General features: G+C 32.3%; 1 protein-coding gene and 1 pseudogene across 1 annotated transcript; both read right to left on the bottom strand.

Moving 5' to 3' along the window:
• LOC104787434 (serine/threonine-protein kinase WNK2-like) lies at nucleotides 2,140-4,639 on the bottom strand. Its single transcript, XM_010513020.1, has 7 exons — nucleotides 4,445-4,639; nucleotides 4,304-4,341; nucleotides 3,960-4,187; nucleotides 3,667-3,887; nucleotides 3,415-3,572; nucleotides 2,972-3,332; nucleotides 2,140-2,881 (listed from the first exon to the last, which is right to left on the bottom strand). The coding sequence occupies exons 1-7, from the start codon at nucleotides 4,496-4,498 to the stop codon at nucleotides 2,244-2,246; spliced, it is 1,698 nt and encodes a 565-aa protein (XP_010511322.1). The 5' UTR covers nucleotides 4,499-4,639; the 3' UTR covers nucleotides 2,140-2,243.
• On the bottom strand, nucleotides 11,083-11,863 carry LOC104787429 (annotated as a pseudogene).

Below are 12,081 nucleotides of genomic sequence, written 5' to 3'. Positions count from 1 at the left end.
CAGATTTATTAGTGTGTTTTGCGACAAATTTTCTTTACGGTAAGCGACAGACTTTTTTTAGTAATTGACATATATGTCTGCAATACCATTAAATGCAATTTCTAGGGTTTACTACACCATTAGTGGTTGCCTCCCCAAAATCAAATTCATAGTTTTTCTTTTTTGGATTCATCTTATTTTTTTTCATAAATACCGGTGATTACTCTTCCAATTCATCGACGGAAGATGACAACAGATCAAATTATTTTTTCTGGACTGTGAAACCTCTTCTTCGCCGGCCGAAGACACAAAGTTTCAGGTTGTAAAACAAAAAAAAACTAATGTTGAGTTTTGTGTTTGATAAACTAGATTTTATCTCAATTAATTTTTATTTCCTATTTTTTTTTAATTAAGACACCAAATTGGGCTTTTGGTAATTTAAACACAATATTGTGTTATTTAGTTTTTCCGGGAGAGAATGTCAATTGAGCAATTCTTTTTGCCACACCAAGATTTGCTTTCATCACCTGTTTAGTGGTGAAAAACAGAGTATCTACAGGGGAGAGAATGCAGGCCTGAAATCAGAATATTAACCTGCGTTGTGTCTTCTGCAAGCACCCGTTGGAAAAAAGAGAGCGTTTATTCTTCCTGTGTCCTTTCTCACAAAAGGTGTGGAAAGAGCTAGTTGCAGGTCTTCTCAGGAACAAATACACATCTAACTGTTTCGACGTCATTTCTCTACTCATTGGAAACGAGTTGGATAAGGCAACAAAGTTTCTCTTGGGTTATACTTTTCAAAACACGATTCACTCTTTGTGGAGGGAGCGAAATGCTCGGCGACATGAGGAGACACTGGCACTGGAGGATATGCTTGTTAAATTGATAATCAGAACGTCTGTAATCGACTCCTCTCCGTTGGCGGGGGTCACCTTCTCCAACCTTGGTTCGCTGCTAGGCTCTGCTAAGTATATTGTTTGTTTTTACTGCTATTTGCAATTTATGAAAAGCTTCAAACAAGCCATGTAAAACCTTTTTTCTCTTTTTGAATATAATTTAACATTTATTCAAAAGTAACTCATATGACCCGATAACCTCATAAAATCAAAGGTACACATCTCTAGTTTAGTTTCAATATTTTTTCTGTTAAGTGTGCAAAAGAAAAGAAAAGAAAAACGCATGCAATAATATATCTTAAAAAAACATAGAAGAAGGAATTTATTTGGTCTCATGAAAACTGATAAGTAAGTACTGTAAAAAAATATTTAAGGAAAAAAAAAAGTAAGTATTGCAAAATATATACATACTAAAATTTTGCAAATAATAGTTTAAAGGTAACCCATTTGTTACTATATTATTCTTGTAATTTTCTAGCAAAATAGCTATAATTTGTAATAGTTGAATTTTTCTTGCTAATTTGCATCAATTTTTCACATGTTGTAAAAAAGTTGCAAAATGGTCACGAAAGTTTGCACGATTGCTTTTTATGGTAAATTAGCAATGAATTTACAATAATATTGTGATGTGTATCAATCATTGTAAAAAGATTGCAAAATATGTTATAAAATTGAAACGAACATGAATATTGCAAAATTTATATTGCAATGCTATATTATTCTTGTAGTGATTGGTTGTTATATGATTTGAAACAAAAATTGTAATCTACTGAATTTGACTAAATATGTTTATTAATATTTTAGAATGTAGACATTCAAATAACAAAAAAAAACAAGATGCATTTTGATATATATATACGTAAAACAAAGAAGAAGAAAAAAAAGTGTTATTTATGGGTCAGATTTGATTGTTAGAATAATTTGAAATATTCTTCAAGACTTTAAGTTGGTCAGATCCTTGGATTTATGATAACGGTTTGATAATACCCCTTGGATCCTATGGTAAATGCGTTAATTGATGTCCCAAAGAGAGAGGTTGGAAGAGTACAAGCCTAAAACAAAATCCGAGCTTTATTTAAGAGGAGCCATTGCTGTAACAGATAAAGTGGAATTGAGAGTGATGAGGTATGATTTGAGATGTCAATTCAATGTGATGTAAAAAAAAAAAAAAAAAAAAATCTATAAATCATGTTCTATTGCAAGGCTTAATCTGAGATCCCATATTCAAAGGATGGTTCTGACCTTCAACTAATGTAATGGTTCGGAGTGTCAAAATTGTTTTAAAGGTTGAAAGAAAATTAACAAAAGTTTTAAAATGTCGAAAACATACAAATACAGTATATGTGATAACTATAATCAGACTATACAATGTCACATTATATCCACAGCATCCACAGGAAGTGATATAGCCCTGTAAAGAAGAGGCGGCGAAGCTGAGTTTCCCGTTGGTGTAACAGAGATCTCCGTTGGTGTCTCGCATATCGTTTGACCTCTCACTCTCATAAGCTGAATCTTATGCCTTGCCTTAAGCCATCTCAGTTCTCTTCTCATCTCATTCTCTGACCACCAACAACCACTTCTGACCTTTCTTGAACTCTGTTTTTCTCCATCATCAGAATGTGATTCTCTCAAACCCCAAATATCCGCAAACCTACCGTGAACTGAAGAACAGCTCTTGTCCTCAGAACTATCAAACTCATGATGATGATGATGATGCGATTTCTCTCCTGATGATGATACAGTCTCTTCTTGTATATACCCGTTTGAAGCACAATCACCACAGAACCCTGCAGTGTTGTTGTTGTTGTTGTTGTTGTTGATCACATTTTGGGAACATTCTGTATCAGTTTTCCAATCAGGTACCAATGCAGCAATCTCTGCATCGATCATCTCAGCGATTTTCGCAACATCTTGATTCGTTATGTCTAGCTCTGATACCATCTCTGTTGCTACACTCAATGCAGTATCAATAGCTGTCTCAAAAGGGAAGTAAATGTTCCTTATCCGTCCTAACGTTACATAAAAGTCCAAAGAGATATTAACATTTTATAACCAATGATCTTACAACAACTATGGAAAAAAAAAGATTGAGAATTTACCTTCAACATCAGAGATTCTGATCCTCAAAAATATCCCATCACTATCATTTCTCTTCCCTTTAATCGAAATGTCAACATGGTCCTCATCATCATTAGCGAAAAGATCAATCTCACATATCTGTGACGACGAGTCATACTGATCAATCAGAGGTTGTCTAAGGAACACACCAGTTTCATCATAACCATTATAGTAATCAATAGGTCTCATATCAAATCCATCCACATTATCATAATCTTGTAGAAAAGGGTCTTGTAAAAGCTCCAATGCAGTAAGCCTAGACGTCACAGTAGCTAAACACTTCTCAACAAACTCACGAACCTCAGGGTCCTTCACTAAGTAAAAAGCTTCAGGCTTTTTCCCCTGAAAATAAAGAAACAAGACTTAACGCTCAAAACTGGCTTTCAAGAACAAGAAGCAAAAATCAAAGATTCATTTTGTGTACCGAGGTAACTTTCTTGTAGATTTGAGCAGGGTGAGTACACTCGCTGTAAGGGTAATCAAAAGTGACCATCTCCAACACACACATTCCAAAAGCATATACATCAACCAACTCATTGTATTCCTCATCATACACTTCTGGAGCCATAAACTCAGGAGTTCCTTTACAACAACAAACACACAACAAAAGTAAGGTACGTAGGTCCAAAACTGTCTTTGATGATTCAATAATGTTTGAAAGTTTTGAAAAAAGTACCAACGCAATGAACGGCATGTGATTTACGAAGAATGGCAGCGAGTCCAAGATCACCAATCTTGACTTGACCTTGGTTCCCATTAATAAAGATGTTATCACATTTGAGATCTCTATGAATAATTGGTGGAGAACGACTATGAAGATAAAGAAGCCCTTTTAGAATCTGTTTGCACCATTGCTTCACTGCTTTTATATTCACCCTTCTATGTCTCAACCTATACCTAAAGATTTCAACTTTTGACATACCCATGAATCAATCATTAAAAGAAACTAAACAGAGAAAAGACACTTACTGTCTGAGAGTACCAGAGGTGAAGAGCTCAGTGACGAAATTGATTGATAAATTGTGTGTATCAACCCAAGAAGTGTAGAATTTCATAATGTTTTGATGATTCAAAGTCTTGAGAAGATGAATCTCTCTGAAGAACTTCTCTAATTCTTCAGGATTCCTTGTGAAATTTCGAAGCTTTACTTGGTTCCATGCTACTTCTATCCCTTCATACTCATCAAACGCTCTGTACCTGAAAAATTGTATAATAAACCAAAGAACAGTGTTTTGGATTAAGTAACCAATTCCAAAACCAAACAAAGTTAAAAACTAATTAAACAATAAAAGAATGCGATTATTAGTTATTACACTGTCTTCGAAGCGCCTTTGCCAAGTACTTCATCGTACTGCACGCCCAAACAAAAACAACAAAAGCCAAAATCAATAAACCAAAAAATAGTTAAAAACTTTGTTGAACATTTTTTTGAATTAAGAAGAAGGGATACATACTCTTCCGTATCTTCCAGAAGGATCAACCTCAACAAAGCTTTCTTCACAATTCATGACTCTCTTCTTTCTGCTTTTTTGTTTTGTTTTTGGGTTCTTGAACGAGAGAGAGAGATGTTCGGAATTTGTGGAGATGTGTAGAAGAGGAAAAATATTAAATGTTTTAAAGAAGAAAGAATATATAAAACGAAACAAGTGTTTTTTTTTCTTCTTCTTCTTCTTGTAAGTGACAATTAGCAGACAACTAGTTAGGCTTCTTACCCAATCACACACTTTACCAACAACATGCGTCGGTTTACATAACCGGTTTTCCGGTTTATGTACAACAATTAATGCAAAATCTCGTACGTAAGGAAAACGGCATGCAACTAATTTCAACTTCAATCAGGTACGAAAATTCGTATATTTCAATTTCAAATATTTGGAGAAATTTATTTTGAATTATCTGGTCAGATAATATTTTGTGGAATTTTAAAGAAAAAATTGTGGTATATGATTTAAGTTGGGAGGTGTTGTGTGTGAACCAAAGAATCTTGAAGTGTGGATTTAAGACCACATAAGCTATGCGTTGTTATAAAGCTGTGATTGGGTTTTTTTGGGGATTTAAGCTAAATTACAAGAACCGGATGATTCCAAACCGGTACGTCGATAACCGAAGGAAATGCCAAAAACGCAAAATTAAAAGAAAACAAATAAAAAAAGGTCGTAGGTTTATCGAACACTTGTGTGTTGGGGTTTTTTGTCGTCTAGTGTAGCAGTACGGTGTCACGGGTTGTGAGAAAGGTGAAAAGAGCACATGGAACTGAGTCACGGCAGCAACACAGAGTCTCTTTTTTTTTTTGGTGATTGTGTTGAGACACATTTGGACCAACCATAACTCTTACTTTTTTGTAATAATCTTTTCAATTTTATATTCACGTAACATGTTCCTAGATTTCTAAATGAATTTTTTTTTATATTATCTAGTATGTGTTAAGGTTATGCATGAAGACAAATCAACAATTTTATTGCAAAACACGAAGACTATTTTTTCACGTTCAACTTGCATATTCTGATACTCATATATGCTTGAACATTTTAATTTTGTATATGGAATCGCTAGATCATGGATTATATTGTTGCTTTAAAGGCAAAAAAAAAATAAAACACAAAAAATTCGTTGAGTTTTATTTTATATACACTCTAAGTGTATATTTGCCGCTTCTATATGTTGATATAAATTTTTCATCTAAATATGTACAAAAAAATTTGAAATATATAAAAATTTTCTGTTAAAAATTTGACAAAATAAATAAATTAATTTTTACGAATTTTAAATTTGGCAATCATCGTTGTTATGAAACTAGATGCATGGATTGAAAAGAGTAAGTAACAAGCATGTGAATTAATAATTGTAGTTTGTTCTAACTTCTAACTTTTTCAATGTCGTAATCTTTCATATATTATTGATTGTTGAGTTGTCATTTTAATTTGTGGTGATTAAAAAGACAGTGAAGTCAAGATTAGGTACATAGATAGATAAGTCTCAAAAGAGAAGTACAAGTAACACCAGTCTACCACTCTACTAGTGAATTACAAATCAGATTCCAAGCGACGTCCGTCTGATGGCACACATTCTAGAAACATATTGCGTATATTCTTTTCTTTTATGTTCCGGCTGAGAGAAAGCTCAAACTTGGTGATTTTGTTCCTTTTTTTTTTTCTGTTGGTGTCACTGTCTTCATCCTCCTCATCAAGATTAGTAAAAATGGTGTTTTTGCATGTTGTTGCCAGTTATTCCATATATGAATCTAGGCGTCTTAGGTTTCGACAACCGATAAGTTGGGTACCAGTTATTCAGTATGATGTATAGTGTGATCAGGACGCCGAAGTTGATGTTTCTTCACAAGAACGTTTTAATATCGTTCTCTTTGGTTTGCATAGTAGTAGACCTCTGCTTCCACACGAACCTTAGTGTAAACAAGGAAAACAATACTGGTGGATTGGACTTCTTATTGCATGCATATTCTCTTCTTATACGTATTCCTCTTCATTTATGTGAGCGTACATTAAATTTTTCGGTTTTTTTTATAACCTTAGTTATAACATATATATGAGAACTGAAGCCTTGGAAGTTCTCCGGGGAAGACCATTTTCGATTTTCTTTCTGCCAATACTTGTTAATCATCTCACATTGATCAGGAATTCAGGATTATATAATGTTGTTAACATGTCTTGAAGTCTGATTTTTGGTGTAATAGGGAATGAAGCTCCCAGTATCAATGGTATCTAATTAGTGGTTTGATTGGTTTACCTAGAGAATTTTAAAAGGAAGCTCTCGGATTGCCAAAACTTTAACCAGTAAGTTAACCGATCAATTAACTGAGACTCCGTAGAGTCATCCTAGGCTATTTTTTAATCAATGTGCAAGGATACATGAGTGAATTTATAAGTGTTGCTGTGTTGGTGCTAGAACAAGATATAGGCAGCATATTTGAGTGACCGACTATCTTTTTTTCACGAACAGTAAATTTAATTTAATTTAACCATTTTTTGTTTGGTCAAATAGAAAATTTAGAACCATGAGTTAAAAGATTGACTTAATTATTTTGGATAAGATATTTTATCTTTAATTTTTACAAATAATATTTGAAAATGGAAATAAATCTAGTTTTAAGAGTAAATATTTGTCTTGGATTAAAAATAAGTGAACTATATGTAGTTATCAATACTATTATACTAGATTAGTACCCGTGCTATAGCACGGGTTAAATTTTATTTTATACAACAAATTTAAATATTTTTATTTGATATATTTTTTAGCATTAAACAATATCATCATATAACCTTGATATTTTACATTTTAATTGGTAAATAATAATAAAATATGTAAATAAGATATGCATCTGTTTCTGAGGAAAGAAGTACATATTGTATAACTTTAAATTGTGATATGATATTTATTAAAATGGCAAGGGTTTATTATGTAAACCCTATAAATCTTGATTACTAAGCGAACCCTATCAATCTCGATTTTCAAGCGAACCCTATCAATCTCGATTATCAAGCAAACCCGTAAAGGTAAATTATACAAATGATACACTTAAATACAACTAAAATGATTAATGTTTTAATTTTATAACCAATTAACCAATTAGACTATATATGTCTATTATATAGTCTAAAAACAATTATGTACTGACTGGACTCATATATCTATTATAAAAAATTGTGTAGACTATGTGTAAGCGGTATTTTTGATTTTAAATATTTTTGGCCGTCGAAGGGGTCTCCAGAGTTAATCCAATTTAAATCAGGAGATATTTAAATTTATTAAATTTCCTTAAACAATACATAAAAGTAGGGTATATATTGGTAGGTAAGATCGAAATATTGTTTAGTTTAACAAAAATCACAGTTTTTATGTATAGGGGTTACCGAACTCGGAAGATTTCTCGAGTTAAAATATTTTGTTTCATTTGTCTATATCATCTTTTATTCCTTCAAATGCTATTATTATTCCCGATTAGGTTTAAAGTGGATTCATTGCTATTGCTATTATTAATAATTAATAATTAATAATTAATTATGAATAAGGCCCTGTTCGGGAGAGAATCGCAGCGACAGCTGCTGAGATTAAAAATTTGCCTTTATTTTTCTTCATCTTTTCTTCATCTCTTTTAAATTTTTGGTCGCTGCGACTTCAATTTACAGATTTCAGAGTCGCTAAAAAAACGAGCAACACAACTCAAGCTTTTCAGAGTCGCTGGATTGTGAAAATCAAATTGACATGATCAGATCTGTAAAACTGTATCTTCATCTTCACCGCAAACATAGAAATTATTGTTGGGGATTTTGCTAAATTTGTAATTATACCCCTTTGAATACTCAAAATTACAAAACTGACATGTAAAAAAAAACTCAGTCGCTGATTTGAATCGCGCGACTGTTATAAGAACATAGCCTAATTGAATAAATAAGCGATATAGGATCTAACAGTAATCAAAGTAGACCCGTAGATATCGAAAAATTATCAAATATTATACTTAAATTATTAATATGTCAATTCTATAACAAACTAATGACCCATATAACTATTATATGGTCTACCAAAAATAAGTCATGTCCTTCCCAAATATTAAAGACGCGATATAGTATAAAAGATTTTATACTTTTTTTTTTGTCAAAACATAACTATAAGTGTTCAATGGAAAAATATGATGAAAATTTTACCAAATATTTCAATGGAAAAAACACAACAATAAAATGCATTTATCAGATTATTATTGTTATATAGATTAATTTGATTTTAATGTAACTCCCCTCATTCTATTTTATGGAGAGTTCATCTAAATTTGTATTCCGACTCATATTATCTCATCTTGAAGATTTAGGAAAAGATCTTGGTCTACGTCAACGAAGACGATCAACTAGTTGCATGTGCAGTGGAAGTGATTTTATTGTGACTCGAAATCACTATTTATATATTCTTTTGCGTAATAGCTTTATGACTCAAATATTGTACCTTATTTAGGATTAAATAAATGTTAATAAGAGACTATGGGCATCTCCATTGATGCATCTTAAACAAAGTTGCTTAACACATTAATTTTGAGAAAAAGTTAGATTTAGAACTTTTTAAGAAATTGTAAATTTTTGTGGGTCTATTGAGAGTCACTAACTTTGAAGTTCTTAAAAAAAAAATTGTTAGTTTTGTTACTGGTGGCGACCGGTGAAGCTGCTTTCAACGGTTGGGTTTGGGTTTGTCATCGCGTTAGATCCTGAAGAAGATTTGATTTCATCATATATTAAATGAATTGAACACCATATCCGTCAAATCGATTTCATTAGATTCAATAAAAAAAACTGAGAAGATGATCGGAGGTGAAATGAAGTTGAAGTGTTGTAGATTTCTTCCGATTCGCCGAGAGAAGAGAACGAGAGGGAGAGTCGTGAGGGAGAGAGAGTCGCGAGGGAGAGAGAGTTGCAAAAAAAAAAAAAATCTTTTTTCTTCCAGCCAATCACCAATTAACACGCCCGAGATCCTTAGTGATTCTAAAACATCTAATATAATAATAGATGCTTAGCAAAATTGAACTATTTAGATTATATTTAATCTGTTTTATTACTAAGCAACTTATAAGCAACTCACTAAAATACTTCAATGGAGATGACCTTCCACAGGCAATCAAACTACAATCTCTTTAGCGACTATCTTAAAATAACGTTACTGTTCTACTACCTTATTTTCTTCTTCTTCGTTGTCGGCAACGCACCTCAATGTACTATTATAATTTTGGACCGACGACGTAGATATCTTTCCATCACAGTTGTTATTTTAAAATCTGTTGATTACGCTCCTTGAGGCATTTGTTTAAGGATGTGCCGGTTTTGTCTCCATACCATACAATTGGTATGAGTATGTATATTATCAAAAAACACAAAGACTTCTTTTACTTGTTGACGCTTTGGTTCCTACTTGACATTTTCTATAAATAGTCTAGTCTTTATTTGTTCATTTTTATTATAGAATCACTATGTTCTTATCACTAACCTAATATAATTTTTATCACTCTAAAAAAACATGGAAACAGGAAGGACCTTCCTGGAAGGTTTAATCAACTTCACCTATCATGCCGAAGCAAACTCATCCTAGGAAATATAATTTGAATAATGAATTTGCCAAAACATATTTGCTAATGGTAGCCATAAAGCAAGTCTCACGTAAATCTAGTTGATACTGTCACATAATTACATATATTAAAATTTTCATTTCTTTAGATAATGATCCCTTTTCTACTTAATTCTATCTCTCTTAAGAAATTCCCTACAACTGTTGTTCATTTGACAATTAAGAAACTCGAACGAATGTTTTGGTGTAAAACCCCACCTTCAACATTTAATGTGGTAGCATTATGCCAAAACAAGTTTAAATTTGGTTATTATCCAATGTCTAAATCATAACATTCTTCTTAGTTTTGTCCACATTATTTATATAAATAAATGCTTAGTTCAACAACATTCAGGCTTAAACGAATAAGAAACGCAAAATGAAATCAACCGCAACTTTTTCAACTAACGTCAACCCAACCGACACAAGCCAAACAGTCTCCACGACAATCCAACTTCTATTCACTAGCTCTCCTTTTCCCGTCAAACTTTATCTTCTTTTTTTTTTTAATTATGTCTAGCTACCAATTAGAAAAAAAAACATATGGTACATGTTTACTTGCTTTTTTGTTACGCAGACATGTCATAGAGATGATCGATAGATACTATGGCACACATTTTTCCATATACACAATCATGCTCATATCTAATTATTTTCCTGCATAATGCAATCTTTATATGTATACCGACAGAGCCATGACAACCCTTGTACAAATAAGGCATTTGTCTTGGGCTCCACCCATTATGCATAAAATTAGAGTCTCGGTTTTTCCTCTTAGTTAGTGACATATGAGTAAAAAGATTTGAACATTGAATATAACGAGCACTTGAAAAAAGAAGTTGGTTATTTTCATCATTATAAGCTTCATCATTTTCATTTGATTATTATTTTATCTTCTAATCTGTGGTGACTGGTTTTATTTTATATAACAGGGGAAATTTAAATTTAAATTTAAAACCATCTTTGACGCTCTATACCGATATAAAAAATATGACTTTCAAGAGGATCGTATATACGTTATACATCTACGTACATATATGTGTATAGTTGTAAATAGCGAGTAATTACGTAACAAATAACCAAATGGGAAAGAGTGTCTCTGTGTATTTATATTATATTATATGTACAAGTAAGGAGAGAACTAAAAAACAGATATATGAAATCATGCTGATAATTAAGAACTTTCTTCTTCGTTTTCGACCATGAGCATGAACATTAGATGTATATGAACCCTCCGAACCAAAAAGAGAGTAATGAGATATGGTTTCATCATTGTTTGAGTTGCAAAGTGTGTGGATGAGACTCCACGAGTATAGACCATAAAACATGCACATCTTCGTATGGGCATGACTTCACGTCCTCGTATAAAATGTATATCCCTCTTCCTGCACATTTTACATTTGTTTACATCAACACAAAGAAAATGCATATGTATACAAAACCAAAAATATATATATATATATATATATATATATAGCATATAGCAAAACTCATATTCATAATTTGCCATCAGAAAGAGTACTATCCGATCCATAGAACCAAAAACGAAAGAGGGAAAGAGAGAGATCATACTCTTCTTTTGAGCAGAATTGACGCTAATCCATAGTTTCTTCAAGGGAGAGAAGAAAGAATGGAGCCACCCCATTTCTTATACAGTGCCTTTAAGGCTCTTGCAAAATATGAAATATTAATTACACTATCTTTATATATATAGAGATATAGATATCATTATATATAAATCTAAGGACCCAACTCAAGAAACCAACCAATGGCGGTACTCCACCTTGGATAATAAGTAATGCAGGCAGCCACATCAACGTGTTTTATATGTTCCTTTTTAAGTATGGCCCAAGCCACCATCTCCATCTTTCTTTTTCTTTTTTCTTTTGTTTCTTTTTCTTTTTTGTTTTATTGTTTACTCTATAAATTTACTATTAAATAAGTTTTCAAATGCTTTTAACCGTGACACATGGATCCCATCTCGATTAAA

This window comes from Camelina sativa, chromosome 1 (assembly GCF_000633955.1).
Source record: "Camelina sativa cultivar DH55 chromosome 1, Cs, whole genome shotgun sequence".
NCBI lineage: Eukaryota > Viridiplantae > Streptophyta > Magnoliopsida > Brassicales > Brassicaceae > Camelina > Camelina sativa.
This window is presented reverse-complemented; position numbering and strand designations above follow the sequence as displayed.